General features: G+C 41.9%; 1 protein-coding gene across 4 annotated transcripts in view; it reads right to left on the reverse strand.

Moving 5' to 3' along the window:
* Window positions 1–18,022, reverse strand: part of LOC130917309 (sorting nexin-19-like) — a 124,639-nt gene that overhangs the window by 65,111 nt on the left and 41,506 nt on the right. The window contains exons 13-15 of one of the 4 annotated variants that reach the window (XM_057838570.1): window positions 17,564–17,651; window positions 14,162–14,286; window positions 7,105–9,050 (exon numbers count right to left, since the gene is read on the reverse strand). In XM_057838570.1, coding sequence (XP_057694553.1) covers window positions 14,163–14,286; window positions 17,564–17,651 — 212 coding nt within the window. In that variant the 3' untranslated portion in view covers window positions 7,105–9,050; window position 14,162. Of the gene's footprint in view, window positions 1–7,104; window positions 9,051–11,647; window positions 14,287–17,563; window positions 17,652–18,022 lie in introns of those variants that run through there. The other 3 variants (XM_057838568.1, XM_057838571.1, XM_057838567.1) reach the window with 3 other exon arrangements.

Below are 18,022 nucleotides of genomic sequence, written 5' to 3' on the forward strand. Positions count from 1 at the left end.
TGATAGACCACGAAGGACTACACAAGGCTCCATCAAAGACAAAGGCAATTGTGAATGCACCCGCCCCAGAAAATGTGAGTCAGCTTAGATCTTTTTTAGGTCTATTGAACTATTATGGACGGTTTATTCCCAATTTGGCATCACTTCTTAAACCATTGCATGAGCTGTTGTGCAAAGATGTAAAATGGAAATGGACGAATGAGTGTAACAAAGCTTTTCGAAATGCGAAAAACGCCCTGATTTCATCAGATGTTCTCACTCATTTCAACCCTTCATATCCAATACAGCTGGCATGTGATGCTTCACCCTATGGGGTGGGTGCTGTCATCTCCCATGTGTTCCCGAACGGAGATGAAAGATCAATTGCTTTCGCATCGAGAACACTTAACAAAGCAGAGTCAAACTATGCTCAATTGGAACGAGAAGCATTGAGCATTATTTTTGGTGTGAGGAAGTTCCACCAATATTTGTATGGAAGGAAGTTTACTCTGTTAACGGATCACAGACCACTGACAACGATTTTGGGACCTCATGCAGGAATCCCTTTGCTGGCTGCTGCACGTCTTCAGAGGTGGGCTTTGTTGTTATCAGCTTACTCATACGACATCAAGTATCGTAAATCTGATTTGCATTGCAATGCTGATGGACTTTCGAGGTTGCCGCTTCCTGTCACAAAACATGAACCTACCTCAGTGGACATATTCTATTTCCGAAATGTTGAACATGCACCAATTTCAGCGTCGCAAGTAAAACGTGCAACTCGGAACGACCCCGACCTGTCAGTCGTCATGGACATGGTAATTAAAGGACAAACCAAGTGTGAGAACACCGCTCTCAAACCTTTTTTGGATAGGAGGTGGGAACTTTCTGTTCAATCGGGTTGTTTGCTGTGGGGGAGGAGAGTGATTGTGCCACAGTCATTGCGTGCTAAAATGCTTGCGCAACTGCATGCAGGTCACAGTGGTATTGTTAAAATGAAAGAAATGGCAAGAAGTTATTTTTGGTGGCCAGGATTAGACAAACAGATCGAAGAGACGGTAAAAAGTTGTTCATCTTGCCAGAAGATTCGCAACAATCCACCTGCAGCCCCACTTCATCCTTGGGATTTTCCTCAGGACCCTTGGCACCGCATTCATATTGACTTTGCGGGGCCTTTTGAAAATCGAATGTTTCTGGTTGCTATCGATGCCCATAGTAAGTGGCCAGAGGTAGCTATCATGAAATCAACCACATCGGAAAAGGCAATTGAGAAGTTAGGGGAGATGTTTAGTCGTTTCGGAGCCCCTGCACAACTCGTCTCAGACAATGGCCCCCGATTTGTGTCAAAAGAAATGGTTGAATTCCTGCAAGCCAATGGGGTTCAACACATTAAGTCGGCTCCCTATCACCCGGCAACCAACGGCCTGGCAGAGAGGTTTGTGCAGACCCTCAAACATGCTCTCAAAGCATCACAAGGGCAAAGTACACTCCATCAGAGACGACACGAATTTCTCCTCAAATACCGAACATCTGTGCATGCAACTACCAAAGTATCGCCAGCGAGCCTCATGTTTTCTCGAGAGATACGAACTGGCATGGATCTTCTGAAACCACCAACCCTGAGTGAGATTGTTCAAATGGATCAACGGAAGCAAGTCAAGTACAGAGACCTGCATTCCAAGAACCGAGTTTTTGCACCTGGTGACTCTGTTATGGCCCGGAGTTACCAGAGTAAGGAAAAGTGGGCCCCTGCCACCATCATTGCTCAAACCGGGCCTGTTTCCTACACCGTTCAGACAGCTGATGGTGTTTGGCGTCGCCATGTGGATCAATTGTTGGGAACATCAGACACTACTCCAGAACTGTCTATTGATTGTGATGATGCTAGCAGTGTAATTATACCAGAAATGTCTAGCTTACCGGATGTGTCAAACCCAAACAATCCTGCTGTAATTGTGTCTAATTCAACAAATGCACAAACGGAACCTGAAACGGTATCGGAACCTGTTTCCACAAGTGGGAAATCGGAAGTGACTGTTGAACGTCGTTATCCTGCACGCGACAGGCGACCGCCTGATAGATTGGATTTATTATTAATAAGTAATGAGGGGAAAACAGGAGGTATTTTTGTGTTTATTTCTGAGACATGTTATGTAAGGGGGGAGGCGATGTGACATATTTATGTCACACTGCTGTTGCCATAGTGTGCACTTCCTGTGGGTGTGGTATTACAGTATAAAAAGGAATCTCTGTTATGTCTCTGTGATATATATGATGAGAAGCACACTGAATAAAGAAGTGTTGTTCCATTCAAGTCTCGGCCTTACATGTACTTAGATCAGGGAAGTACATAACACGATGTCTGTAAACGGGGGTTTTCAAGGTAAAATGGACAAATTAAAAATAGTTCGGGGGCTTCATGCGCCATGAATCTGCTATGGCAGCATATAGACATATTGTTCTATCAAACACAACAGTTGTTTTGGCTTAAAATACAGCACTTTTAAAAAGGAGTGCAAGAGCAGAAACTGCTTTTTCAGTCTTATCTGTGTTTTCTGCCATATATATATATATATGTATATGATACATTGTTTTTAAACACCACCCGCCCAACCCCGTTTTTTTATTAATTTATTTCTATTTTTGTATGCTGACGCATTTCATGCACTGGCATGGATAGGGGCCCAATGATAGTAGGAGTGTACAGGGCCCAAAATTTGGCGCTACGCCCCTGACTATTATTGCTGCCATTAACTGTTTGGTGCAATCATGAGATTGAATGGGACTGTACCATCACTGCTTCCACTTTGCTGAACGTCATGCAAGGAATAGCTTTGATTCAGCACTTAGGCAATGTCGCCACCTTGAGGTGAAACGATTTACAACCTCTCAGAAGACCATGGTTATGCGTATGCTCGTGTTGTACATGGGCACTGGGCAAGTATATTTGCTTAACGAATTGAGTAGTTTTGATTTTGCGCTATAAAATTGACAAACAAAAGGGAAATAACATATAGTACTCACCTTCTCTGTTAAGTGAAATCCAATACACGAGGTATATCAAAAATTTAAAAAATATATATATATATGTCGGTACGGCTGTGAAAGAACACAGAATTCACAGAACTCTCCCCTAAATATATAGAATATCACTTTTTCTATTATGTCACTCCGTAAAATCCTTTTTCCCCCCCAGCCACTAGAGGGACTTGTGGTCCAGGATTTTGAACACACTCCTTTTGGCTTTCAAAGTACTAAAATCACTGTATTTAAGATTTGGCTTTGTATGTATTGAAATCTGTAATATAATGTAAGCAGGTATTTTGAATAATATGCATATGCTTTTTCATGGCTTTGTATCTGCTTGTGATCTTTAATGATGAGGCTTGCCGTCAATAACACGGCGCCTTGCGTCTCCCATTTGCACCGATTTATTTGTCATGTCATTTCTTACAAACATCAGGAAACGTTTTTGAAGGCTTTCTGCCCAGTCTTGTCCTCATAGGGTAGTGTGCAGAAACACGCACGCTGTCTGAGCTGGAGGCCGGGGAAGCACAAGTATGACAGAGTCAAAGTGTAGAGAGCCTTTAGAAAACAACCAGACAGCAAGGCATGTCAGACAGTGTGTGCACAAAGGGGAGGACGCGACGTGAGGAGGTTGCATAACCCGTTGAGGATAAAGAACATGTGGTTTCCATATAAATCACACGGTGAGGGATAGTGCGTGTACAAAAACAGGACTTTGAAAGAATTTACTACACGCTGCGCTAATGATGTAATGAGGCTGATCATAAGAATAGTTCCATAGACAACAGTCGTTTTATTTGTGTAACACTTCAGGCCGACTTAACTGTTTTTACAAAGTCCTATCATTTCACCTGGACTTTATGGAGAGTCATGAAAATTCCCAGCGTTTTGGCGTTATGTACAGTGCCCGCCATAATTATTGGATTTATAATAATTATGTGTTTTTTAGCTTCTAATTTTTTTCCTAAATAATATGGGACCTTAATGGAAAAAAAGAGAAAAATCCAATATTCAATACAAGTGCATTTATTCAGTGGGGGAAAAAATCCCACATAAAGAAATAATTATTTGACATCAAATAATGTGTGTCACAATTATTAGCACCCCTGGTGTTAATACTTTGTACAACCCCCTTTTGCCAACAAAACGGCACCTAATCTTCTCCTATAATGTTTCACAAGATGGGAAAAGACAGAAAGAGGGATCTTCAGCCATTCCTCTTTACAGAGTCTCCCAGAGACCTGGGTCCTCTCCTCTGCACTCTCCTCTTCAGCTCACCCCACAGGTTTTCAATGGGGTTGAGGTCTGGAGACTGAGATGGCCATGGGAGGAGCTTGATTTTGTGTCTGGTGAACCATTTCTGTGTAGATTTGGCCATATGTTTAGGGTCATTGACATGCTGAAAGACCCAGTGACGACCCATCTTCAGCTTTCGGGCAGAGGGCAACAGATTTAGATTTAAAATGTCCTGGTATTTCAAAGCATTCATGATGCCATGCACCCTAACAAGGTTCCCAGGGTTAAAGAGGAGAGTACAGAGGAGAGGACCCAGGTCTCTGGATGATTTAGAGAGATTCTGGCACTGTACAGTATTACTTTACTACATTATACATGACACACAAGTCTTGACCGGTGTTCTGAAAACACATTATTTAGATAACTGCTGTTGCTGACAAGCGTTCAATTCATTTGGACTCAGAGGGCCAACAATGCTTCCCATCTGAAATTGTTCAAATTGTTAGGGCCTCCGTCCCTCCTTCCTGAGCCCTGTCTCAGGTGAGGGGAGTTTTGCCTGATTACAGGTCGAACGTCAGACGGGTGGAGCAGCCAGCTGTAAGCAATCGTCATCAGCCAGCTTAAAAGCCCAGCGGACGCACCACCACGTCGCCCGAACAACTTGTCTGTTTTCCACGTCAGTTGATTCTCGCATCCCTAGTGTATCTATTGGCTTTGACCTCCGGCTCACGATATCTTTTGTTTCCAGGACCTGATCAGCGCGCCCCTCGTCGGATACTTCTGTCAACCCCAGCCTGTCAAACTCCCAGCTGACAGCTACCAGTGTTGTTAATCTTACTGAAAAAAAGTAATTAATTATAGTTACAAATTACTTCTCCCAAAAAGTAATTGCGTTAGTAACTCAATTACCTGAATGTAAGAGTAATTAGTTACTTGGCAAAGTAATTGGTGATAATTACTTTTTTTTTTCCCCTCCAAAAAAAAAAAAAAAAAAAAAACATTGGCCACACTATGTGAAGTTTTTTGTGAAGGTTTTTGGTACAATTGGCCCGAGCCCAATTCTTTACCCTAATTTACCCTTTACCCTGAATCAGCTGTTAAAAGTTGTTAAAATTGCTCCGATTATTGCATTAGTTCCCTTCTCTCTACTTTCTACATATGAAAGTTTTAAAACTGTTTCATCATTTAAAGATAGATTCAAGTCAAGATTTTGCCGATTTAGAAGTTAAAAAGTTACTTAGGTTCGCTAGGAAGGTTCTCTACAACAGAGCCGTCCTAAAAAGTACTGCTTTAAGATGGCGGCTGTCTACTAACTCATTTAGTGCCATGTCTGTCATTTTGCATCTAGTTATATCTATGTACAGTACATGTGATATCTATCATGTCTACCATATCTACCATAACATACGCGCGTAGTTTGTACTAGCTATCAGCTACAACATGTATTATTGGAGCTACCTAGCATCGCGTTTGCTCGGCGTCACAACTTTCTTGCCTCCTCCATACTCCTGCTCCGTTGTCTCGGTGAGTCCATCTCCCTCAGACTTTTCGACCAATATAGTAACGCATAGTAACGCATGCCTTTCCGTCCTCAGTAACGGTAATGGCGTTGCCAAGATGAGAAAAGTAATTAATTAGATTACCCACTACTGAAAAAAATAACGCTGTTAGTAACGCCGTTATATTGTAACGCCGTTATTAACAACACTGACAGCTACACACGTGGCAGCCACAGTGTTCTCCACGACCATTCCGCCTCCTGCCTCGCTTGAAGCTAGAGACCCAAATAAACGAGAATTATCCCTCTCATTGTGTTTGTCACGTTGCCTGCGTTGGGATCCCCCCACCGGTTCCGCGAACCCTAACAGTTTGTTTGGGCCAAAATATGGATCCCGCAGACAACCTCGCCCACTTTCCTACGTCACTCCTCGATCATCACCAGGCCATAGAAGTGCTCTTCCATAAGGTAACTGACGTCTCCCGGACAATCCAGGCCATCCAGGCACGGCTCACATCGCTTTCTCACTCGCATACGGCCCCGTTACCCCCCGGCCACCCCGCCGCCGTTTCGAGCCTCGCGCCCACTGCTAACCCGGCGTCATCGGCTTCGGGCCGAGAGCCCCACGTTCCCGCACCGGCTCCGTATGGTGGCGACCTCGGAGCATGCCGGGCATTTCTAGTGAAGTGTAGCCTGGTATTCGAACAACAGCCATCCACTTACCAGAATGACAGAGCAAGGATAGCATATTTGATTAGCTGTCTTCGCGGCACCGCATTGGAGTGAGCTTCTTCAGTGTGGCAGCAAGATTCCCCCGTGTGCTATTCGTACGCCAGGTTCACCGAAGAAATGAAGAAGATCTTCGATCACCCCGTTCGGGGAAAGGAAGCCGCTAAGCGGCTCATGTCAGTGCGCCAGGGAGCCCGCAGCGTTGCAGAATTCGCCATAGAATTCCGAACGCTGGCGACGGAGAGCCGATTTAACGACGAGGCGCTACAGGAAGTATTCACCCGTGCGCTAAACGAATCCCTCAAGGATGAACTGGCCACAAGGGAAGCTTCTTCGCTGGATCACGTGATCGCCCTTTCGATCCAGCTGGACAATCGGCTGCGGGAACGAAGGAGACAGCGCCGAGAGCAGCAGGAGGCTCCGCCCGCCCGTGTCTCTCCCCCCCGGCCGCTTCCGCCTCCTGTCCCGGCACCCAGCGCTGCGTGTGTGCCCACGGGCGCGCCCCCTGTCGACGACCCGGAGCCCGTGCAACTGGGTCGAGCACGACTAACACCAGGAGAACGGGAGCGAAGATTCAAAAGCAAATTGTGCATCTACTGCGGAACAGGGGGACATTTCCTTTGCGACTGCCCAGTACGCCCGGGAAGTTCTGGCTTGCCAGTAAAAGAGGGACTGCTTGTGAGCCATATGAGCAACATCCCCTCTTGCCGACTCCAACTCCCAGTTACCCTCTCCAGGAAGGGCCAGTCACGCGCCATCACTGCTTTGGTGGACTGTGGCTCTGATGAAAATTTCGTTGACCAAGAACTGGCTAATCAGTTGGGGCTTGTCATGCATGTTCTCTCGACACCTATGCAGACCACGGCATTGGACGGCCAAATCTTGTTCCGAGTGACCCATCAGACCGAAGCCATCGACGTCCTCGTATCAGGTAATCACAGAGAGGTGAGCCCCTTCCTCGTTTTCAGGAGCCCTCGCTCCCCCCTTGTCCTTGGGCTGCCTTGGTTGAAGAAACATAATCCCACCATTGACTGGTCCCACCCCAAGATAACCGCCTGGAGCTCATATTGCCACGCACACTGTCTTCAGTCTTCATTGATGCCGTCCTGCCCAGTCCCAGAAGTGGAGCCACCCGACCTCTCCAAGGTCCCGGAGTGCTATCATGAACTTGGGCAAGTGTTCAGTAAGGAACGCGCCGCTTCGCTCCCTCCACATCGCCCGTATGACTGTGCTATCGACCTCCTACCAGGAGCAGCCCTCCCCAGGGGGCGCCTGTTTTCCATCTCTCAACCTGAGAGGGAGGCGATGGAACAGTATGTTAGAGAATCCTTGGCAACGGGCATTATACGGCCGTCCTCTTCCCCGGTGGGAGCGGGGTTCTTCTTCGTGCCGAAAAAAGACGCCAGGTGGCGCCCATGGGAGGGGGGGTCCTGTTAGGGCCTCCGTCCCTCCTTCCTGAGCCCTGTCTCAGGTGAGGGGAGTTTTGCCTGATTACAGGTCGAACGTCAGACGGGTGGAGCGGCCAGCTGTAAGCAATCGTCATCAGCCAGCTTAAAAGCCCAGCGGACGCACCACCATGTCGCCCGAACAACTTGTCTGTTTTCCACGTCAGTTGATTCTCGCATCCCTAGTGTATCTATTGGCTTTGACCTCCGGCTCACGATATCTTTTGTTTCCAGGACCTGATCAGCGCGCCCCTCGTCGGATACTTCTGTCAACCCCAGCCTGTCAAACTGCCAGCTGACAGCTACACACGTGGCAGCCACAGTGTTCTCCACGACCATTCCGCCTCCTGCCTCGCTTGAAGCTAGAGACCCAAATAAACAAGAATTATCCCTCTCATTGTGTTTGTCACGTTGCCTGCGTTGGGATCCCCCCACCGGTTCCGCGAACCCTAACACAAATGAGTTAAGAGCTCAACTTTTGAAGTCGGGAGCACAGTGACTGATTAGTTAGCACGTCCACCTCAGTTCTGAGATCAAGGGTTCAATCTTGGCTCCCGCTTTCCTCTGTAGAGTTTACATGTTTTCCCCTTGCCTGTGTGTTTTCTCCAGGTACTCTGGTTTCCTCCCACAGCCCCAAAAACATGCACGGTAGGCTTATTTGACCAATTTAAATTGTACTTAGGTATGAGTGTCTGCGTGATTGGTGATTTGTAGAGGTGCATGATAACTATCGGTTTGATAATAGGAAATAATAGGAATTATGACGTCATCCCAATAAATCCAATAACAGTATTAATAGGCACGATAATATACTGTATAATGTTTTGGGCACGGTGTCAGTGGATTGGGATGTGTGTGTTTGTTTCCACTCCTGTTTTGCCAGTATACAAAGTTTTGTTACTGTTCTAGAAGCCGTATTTTTCCATCATTGGGTGATAAACCTTACTATGGGAATTAGCAAATGTTTGCATTTTACAGTGTTATAATTTCAAGTTGTTGAGAGGCCTTTTGTTTATTGATAGGCATGCTCTCCTATAATTGCCTTGTTAAGAACATCGTTTCATGGGCCAAGACCACAAAAGTCACCTCTCCTGCTGAAATGTGGTTCTTTTAAGATGGAATGGCTGTCGGAGTATCTGCAAATAGGAGAACAAGTAATGAAACGGAGTGAGATTTTTGATTGTCCTGTATACTGAAGCTTAGACAGAGAAAATGAATCTTGAGTATCTTTATCATTTGAACAGTTTTAATGTAGGAGTTTGATATACTCTCACTGTGGTTGTTCATTATGTTTTATTCATTAATTCACCCGATGCCACAACTGGAACTTACCCAGGCCATAGCAGGTCTTTTCTCATGGTTAAAGCAGGAAGCTCACATATAACATAGCACACATCTCATGAACAATGAAACTGTCTTTTTTATTTTACGTGGGCCAAATCAATTAAAGTAAACTACCGTATTTTTTGGACTATAAGTCGCACCTAAGTATAAGTTGCACCAGCCCAAAAATGCGCAATGAAGAGGAAAAAAAACATATAAGTCGCATCGGAGTATAAGTCGCACTTTGGGGGGAGATTTACTTGATAAAATCCAACACATAGAACAGATATGTCATCTTGAAAAGCAATTTAAAATAAAAATACTATAGAGAACAACATGCTGAATAAGTGTACAGTATGATAATGTTACATGATGCATGAACAACGAAATGCAAACGTGGCCTGTATGTTAACGTAACATAGCTATTAAGAGTTATTCAGATAACTATAGCATGAAGAACATGCTAACAAGTTTACCAAACCATCAGTGTCACCCAAAAACACTAAAATAACGTGAAATGATACAGTAATGTGTTGATAATTTCACACATAAGTCGCTCCTGAGTATAAGTCGCACTCCCAGCCAAACTATGAAAAAAACTGCGACTTATAGTCCGAAAAATACGGAAATGAAAATTGCTGCTCTAATTTCATTCTTTTAATAAGACATGTAACTTGCTATGGTCCAAGGTTTTGAACTGGCGTAATACTGGTGTGTGGCCACAGCGTAGACATATGATGTTGCTCACAGTGGTCCTCAGTGTGCTCAGGGAGCTTGTGTGTCTGCTCAGGCACGTGAAAAATTAGAGGGAACATTGCCCACGACCCTCGTGGGGATAAGCAGAACAGAAAATAAATGATTGCATCAATCTCAAATCTGTTCTTCTCATTAGTTCTTTGTTACTATGAGTTTTTTTTCTGACTGCACTGAAACACAGCATAAAGTTTAGAGACAAATAAAAAGAGGACATGGACAGTGTGACATTGGAACAACTATCAAAAGACAATCTCTGTCAAAACTAGTACGAGTGTGCCAGGCAGGATATTAATGAATGTACCATAAGGCGTAAGTAACATCAGTCAGGACCGTAAGTCCCATTAGTCCTGAGAGAAAACAGTAATTCCCTGTGGACCACTTTATGGTGACAGACCTCCTGACCTGTCAGACATAACTCCATGAATAGTCTTCCAATTCCTGGAATTGGGAGTTCATCACGTGCACACAGAGAGACATTTACTGGCGCTGTTGCTCTTTTCGGCTCGCTCTCTTCTATATTAGGACCTCTTGCAATACTTGCTAATGTACTGTAGGTACATGGGAGCAGATGAAGCAGTGATAACATGTGATTAGAGCTGAAACGAGTACTCGAGCAACTCGAGTAACTCGAGTTTAAAAACTGATCCGAGTAATTTTATTCACCTCGAGTAATCGTTTATTTTGACAGCTCTAAGCATCACGTTTTGCTAGGACTACTTTTAATGCGGGACAACACGCTGTCACGTGCGGAGAGGAAAAAGGGAAAAAAAAAAAACTTACCGCAGCCGACAGCCGCCACAAACGACGCCGACGTTGCTAAATACTAGCCCGCACAATGCTACATTGGTAACAGGCAGCGTCTGGCGCGTGTCATAGAGATCACATGTATGTTGAACTAGATGCGAAATGACATACTCGGCCGCGTCTGGGCAGCGTTTGTAAACAGCCACCATCTTAAAGCAGTACAGCGCTAAGCGCTAATAAAGAGCGCTAATAAAGAGCGCTAAGCGCTAATAAATAAGATTAACGTTACTGTCGCTACTAGCTCACGGAACGTTAGCCCTGCGGAGGGCTAGGTTTCAATTAATTATGACCACTGTCGATGCGTGGCTAACGTGTCTTACATACAGGCTTTAACATAACATAGCATTGTGGAGTGATGAGGGTGTAAAATAAAAACTTAATCATGCTAACTATCAATTTTAGCTCAGTAGTCATTGCTGGATAAAACACCAAGTAGCACTGGTCCCTAATGTGCTCCAATACAGCCTGTATCATACATTTATTTTGAACACTGCAAAAACTCAAAATCCTATCAGGACTTACAGTTTAGACTAACTTAAAACTTAACTAGAACTTAAAAATGGCTTGACACAAAGAGAAATTCAATTGAAACACGTGGGAAAAAAATCCTAACTTTTAAGTGATTTGTGTTATCAAGCGTAACGGCATTTTTAGGTAAGATATATATATATATATATTAATAAGATCTAAAAGTTTTTTGAGTGAAAGCAGTGAATTAGTCTTTTTTTTTTTTTAATTCTAGTTACACCTGAGATGCAATTGTTGGCTGTTTTCAACAATATACAACGAAAATAAAGACATTGATTGACTGAAAATGGTTCAAGATTAGATGTCTTGTTTTCTCATGTATATGTATAATTGCTCTTCACCTAAAAATATATTTGTTTTATCCGATTACTCGATTAATCGATAGAATTTTCAGTCGATTACTCGATTACTAAAATATTCGATAGCTGCATCCCTACATGTGATGAATCTGCTAAATCATTCAAATTAAAGTGCAAAATGTTGCTTTGCTTCTTTTCATTATTCAGCACTAACGGATCACACAAATTCATTTTCTCGTCACCATACTTGCTCTTTGGCACCAGATTTACAGCGTACCACAATTTTGGAGACAATAGGACCATATAGGGATTTAGAATCCTTTTTGGAGATGATGGAATCGACCTTGGCTTTCAGCCAAAGCCATCTCAGTAAGTCATGTGAAAAAGTCATTGACTATATATTTTAAGTCTTATAGTAGTGTATTTTAAACTTGGCCCCCAGGCTGACCACCATGACTCTGACCGGCACCCCTTGCCCCTCAACTCTTGAACTGGCCCTATGAGGCAATCGTCGTCGTAACTTACAGTGTTACCATGAATGCCTCTGGTGCCACTACCTCCAGAATTATGGAATTAGGGGTTCATAGAGTATTGTGGATTGCTGTGCTAGGATAATTCTACTACACAATGAGGCCTGCTGGTGCTGTGCTCATTTTGGTTTGCGTCATACAATTCTATACCGTACAGCCTACACAACTCCCGCCCTCCATCACAAACGGAGCAATAATGTGGCTGCCAGAGAAAAAGTTTTGGGGACCCCAGTCACATAGTGCAGTGGTCCCTAGCCTTTTTATCATTGTGGACGGGTTACAAATTAATGAAAATTTTCCCGTGGACCAGGGTGGGAGTGGAGGGAAAGCTCAATAGCAGTTTTCACAATTATCTATTGCCATCGTGTTGCGCAAAAGACAGACCTTGCCGCGGCCAGGAAACAAAGTCCCAAGCAAAAATGCATTTATTTTTCATTGTTGCAAAATAAAGCAGCGACTTTTATTATTTCAAGGAAGAGGGCGAAATTACCGCGTGAGATATCAACACTGTTTTTGGACATGAGCAGTGATATGGTGTCGAACTCAGAGCACATATGATGAATCAATAAGCCATTTATATAACTTTATTTCTTTTTTATAATTAAATATGCTCAGAAACAAGCATTTATTTTAAAGCAATACACAGCAAGCAAAACATACATTTACACAATTTTACCAGACAGAAAAACATGAGCTGCAAGCAACATATTAGCAAATAGTTGGCATGTCACCCACATAAGTGATGATATTAAAGTGCTCAAAATGGTGTGAATGAAAGTTGAAAATCAATAAATTAAGACCAGTGTGACTAGTACATATCTTTGTTGGGATGTAGACTGAGTGCAACTTTCCATTAAATGTTGCAATATTGTGGTTTAGATACTGTATATCTTAGAATGACGTACGATACAGTGTATTTTGGCATTCAAAAACATTGCACCTAAAGCAAAGCTATAATAAATATATTTTCCTTGACTATATAGTTTATATTTAGCGAGACAATCATTCATTTATTCCAATCTTACATTAATTAACACATTATTCTTATTATTATAATTATTATTATCATCATCATTATTATTATTATTGAACATACTACTTTATGATTAGTCACATATGGGCACTTTGTTTTACTTCATTAAGATCCTGTACAGCATTTATAAGGGGGAAACAAGTACCTCACCAGAGAGAGGATATTACTGGCACATATCATCTTTGTCACTGACCCATAGTAGATAGAGAAAAAAATAACATAACACAAAAACAATGAACAATCATCATGCTTGATTTAGTTCAACCAGTGTGTTATCATTCTTCATCTTTCTGATAACACTTGTACTTGGTTTTCCATTTGTGCGGGTTGTAATCCATATTAATTGGTGCTTTATGGTATTATAGTAACAATCCACATTCTGTGGTTAATTTATTATACATTTACTTCACATGATAACGGATTTCAATCAGGAAATGTTAAAGGGTGATTCAGGGTTCTCCTGACATAACACTGCTATCTATAAAGCAATACTGACTTTGGCCTCGACTTAAACCGCAAAAAAAAGTTAATGACATATTAATGACATGTTAACAAAATGTGTCTGGGGTTTGTCTGTCTCAGATGGAGAAAACTAATTAATGTGTGACTGTTTTCTTGGTACCTTCTTTCTACCTGTGTTCAAGTCTATCAGCGTTTTTGTATAACTGTTGTCATTTGTCACAGCAATGGCTGCGTTAATCCATTATTAGAGGCTTAAATTTATTTAGCATCTTTAGGTTCTTTGAGCAACTGTCTTTCACATAAAGGACATACATGGTGTTGTCTTTCTGTTTAAATTCGATGGGTCTTTTATCATTAGTTTTAAGTACAATATGTTGATGTCACAACTACATGATTTTACTGAGTGGTTTCAGCGCCGCAACCAAATTTCCAGAGTGCATCTTATACTGAAAAAAAAATTTGGGTCAACATTGTTGAGGCAATCATGTGTAATGCTCCGCTTGGGTTGTTACCTCACGCTAAGAGTTTTTCTGGGTTTTTTGAGAGGCTCTGTAGTAAACTCCTTTGAAAGCTTTTCTCAGGTAATTCAGGAACCAGGAACTCCAATAGAAGGTCACAAATGCAGTAAACCAAGTGTCTAATAAAACAGAACATGGGAATTAGTGATTGAAATAGAAGTTCTCGCTCAGTGCTTCGTCATAAGTTAAGAATCGGTCTAGATAGTCAGAATGATTTTATAACATGTAAACTTGTCGCGGGCCATATCATAATCACATGCTTCTCCTCAGAGGGCCATGATGACTGTGAACTAGGGCTGTCGAACGATTAAAATTTTTAATCGAGTTAATTACAGCTTAAAAATTAATTAATCGTAATTAATCGCAATTAATCGCAATTCAAACCATCTATAAAATATGCCATATTTTTCTGTAAATTATATATATATTCTGTAAAATAAATTGTTGGAATGGAAAGATAAGACACAAGATGGATATATACATTCAACATACGGTACATAAGGACTGTAGTGGGCATTTCACTCTACTGTCATTTAAATCTGTCAATGCTGTCCTCACTCCGAAGCGTCTACTTTTTCCAAAGCTAGACAGCTAGTGAACGACGCCTTCATAATCAGACTTCTTCCTTTTTCATCTGATTTATTAATAAAATGGCCTCAAACCATTGTCCTCTTTAAACCGTTGTAAAACTACAAAAAAAAGTACACAAGCATTGCATTAGCAACAACGTTAGCTTAGCACGCTATACAGGTTCACTAAACATAAACAAAAAGCGTCTCATACTAAAAATATAACATTTCGCTTACTAACATAATATGTACATTCTTTACAACAACCATACTTACGGACAAATCTTGTCCAAGGATCATATAAGCACAACATTACAACGTAGGCCTCAGCCCGAGACGTCATGCAGCCATATTGAACTGGCAAGAACACAATAAAAAATGTCGCAAAGCGACCACAAGAGTTCGCTGTTAGACAGCACAAAAAGCCTTGCTGTAAAACTTACCATAAGGCAGAATACTGTCTGAGCGGGACATATGCGTTAATTGCGTCAAATATTTTAACGTGATTAATTAAAAAAATTAATTACCGCGCGTTAACGCAATAATTTTGACAGCCCTACTGTGAACCCATATACAGTGGGGCAAATAAGTATTTAGTCAACCACTCATTGTGCAAGTTCTCCCACTTGAAAATATTAGAGAGGCCTGTAATTGTCAACATGGGTAAACCTCAAGCATGAGAGACAGAATGTGGGGAAAAAAATGGAGGCCAAACGTTTTCTGTAACTCTTCACAAGCTTTTCACACACTGTTACTGGTATTTTGGCCCATTCCTCCATGCAGATCTCCTCTAGAGCAGTGATGTTTTGGGGCTGTCGTTGGGCAACACAGACGTTCAACTCCCTCCAAAGATTTTCTATGGGGTTGAGATCTGAAGACTGGCTAGGCCACTCCAGGACCTTGAAATGCTTCTTACAAAGCCACTCCTTTGTTGCCCTGGCTGTGTGTTTGGGATCATTGTCATGCTGAAAGACCTTGCCATGTCTCATCTTCAATGCCCTTGCTGATGGAAGGAGATTTTCACTCAAAATCTCTCGATACATGGCCCCATTCATTCTTTCCTTTACACAGATCAGTCATCCTGGTCCCTTTGCAGAAAAACAGCCCCAAAGCATGATGTTTCCACCCCCATGCTTCACAGTAGGTATGGTGTTCTTCAAATGCAATTCAGTATTCTTTCTCCTCCAAACACGAGAACCTGTGTTTCTACCAAAAAGTTCTATTTTGATTTCATCTGACCATAACACATTATCCCAGTCCTCTTCTGGATCATCCAAATGCTCTATAGCAAACAGCAGTCGGGCCTGGACATGTACTGGCTTCAGCAGGGGGACACGTCTGGCAGTGCAGGATTTGAGTCCCTGGCAGCGCATTGTGTTACTGATAGTAGCCTTTGTTACTGTGGTCCCAGCTCTCTGTAGGTCGTTCACTAGGTCCCCCCGTGTGGTTCTGGGATTGGAGCATGGAGCCCCAGATCGAGGGAGATTATCAGTGGTCTTGTATGTCTTCCATTTTCTTATAATTGCTCCCACAGTTGATTTCTTTACACCAAACGTTTTACCTATTGCAGATTCAGTCTTCCCAGCTTGGTGCAGGTCTACAATTTTGTCTCTGGTGTCCTTCGACAGCTCTTTGGTCTTGGCCATAGTGGAGTTTGGAGTGTGACTGACTGAGATTGTGGACAGGTGTCTTTTATACCGATAATGAGTTAAAACAGGTGCTATTAATACAGGTAACGAGTGGAGCCTCGTTAGATCTCTTTAACAGCCAGAAATCTTGCTTGTTTGTAGGTGACCAAATACTTATTTTCCACTCCAATTTGGAAATAAATTCTTTAAAAATCAAACAATGTGATTTTCTGTTTTTTTCCACATTCTGTCTCTCATGGTTGAGGTTTACCCATGTTGACAATTACAGGCCTCTCTAATCTTTTCATGTAGGAGAACTTGCACAATTGGTGGTTGACTAAATACTTATTTGCCCCACTGTAAATGTTTGATTGCTTCATATTAATTGTCCACACACAGCAATTGAATGATACCTGCTTTTGAAATCAATGTTGCCAAGAGGAGGAAAAGAGACACAATACCAAAAAAAAATGCAGAAGGCAGTTATAAAAGCAACCTGGGCTTCCTATACATCTAGACACAGTGCCACATGTTGGTTAAATAAACATACTTTTATGAAGCTAATATTAACATTATTTTTTTGATTGGTCTAATGTAATATTCGAACTTTCCTAGTCACTGAATTTGAATGTTCTTTTATTATCTGTAATAGAATGGAAATGATTAGACATAAAAGCATTAAATATTTCACTTTTTGGGAACTAACCTTTATGAAATAGTTTTCACCAAAATGTCTGACAGAAAATATAAACTTTTTCTCAATATTTAATGTTTATGTTCCTGTATACTTTTCCACTTACCGTAAATGTATGACTGAATCAGAACATAAACCTTCGCCACCAGAAAGTACAGCCAGGACAATAAAACATTAACTGCTGCTGGCAGCACATTCACGTTGTTAGGAGAGTACAGGGCCTTTGTTAACAGACAAGAGCCATGCAATAACTCAAGATAATGGAGAATTGTGGCTGGTGTAATAGAAAGAATTTGCTTGGTATTTTTATGTTTATGATGTATTATGTCACATTAGTTTCTATACATTTTAAAATAAATAAATAAATTGCAGGGATTGAAGATTGAATGAGACAATGAGAGTGGTAAGACAAAGGCAAAATATGTCACACTCTTTTGGATACTGTATATCTAAACTTATTTATATTTGTAAAGATTAAAGAATGCTCAAAAGGGCTATGGCTTACCTGTTAATGTTGGGGTCTTGGAAAGAATCAAGAACAGTCTGCCAACTGAATTTGTACTTGTCTGAGTTGAGCAAGTCTGTGATTAAGTCTGTGGACACAAAGGCAGAAGAATAATCAAAACTGGTTTAATAAACTAGCTGCCTCATTATTTTACAGATTATAATACGGGGATCTGATTATCTGATTACGTGCATGTGTGCCTTTGGTTACGAAACGCATCAAGTTCAGAAAAAATTGATTGTGATTTATACACTAGAAGCACTGCTACATGACATGGGCATTATAGCTCATAAATATCTTAAGTCAAATGTTATCTAAGCAGCTTTCCACACTTGTAGCCACTGACAATTTAGTGGTGCTCATGAGGCAGGATCAATTTCCATTCACATTATTTAAGCAAGAGAGCAGGCTTCCACACTTTTCATGAGCAATTACAAGTAATAGCAGGTCATTAAATCA

The sequence above is a fragment of the Corythoichthys intestinalis genome, chromosome 6, assembly GCF_030265065.1.
Source record: "Corythoichthys intestinalis isolate RoL2023-P3 chromosome 6, ASM3026506v1, whole genome shotgun sequence".
NCBI classification, from domain to species: domain Eukaryota; kingdom Metazoa; phylum Chordata; class Actinopteri; order Syngnathiformes; family Syngnathidae; genus Corythoichthys; species Corythoichthys intestinalis.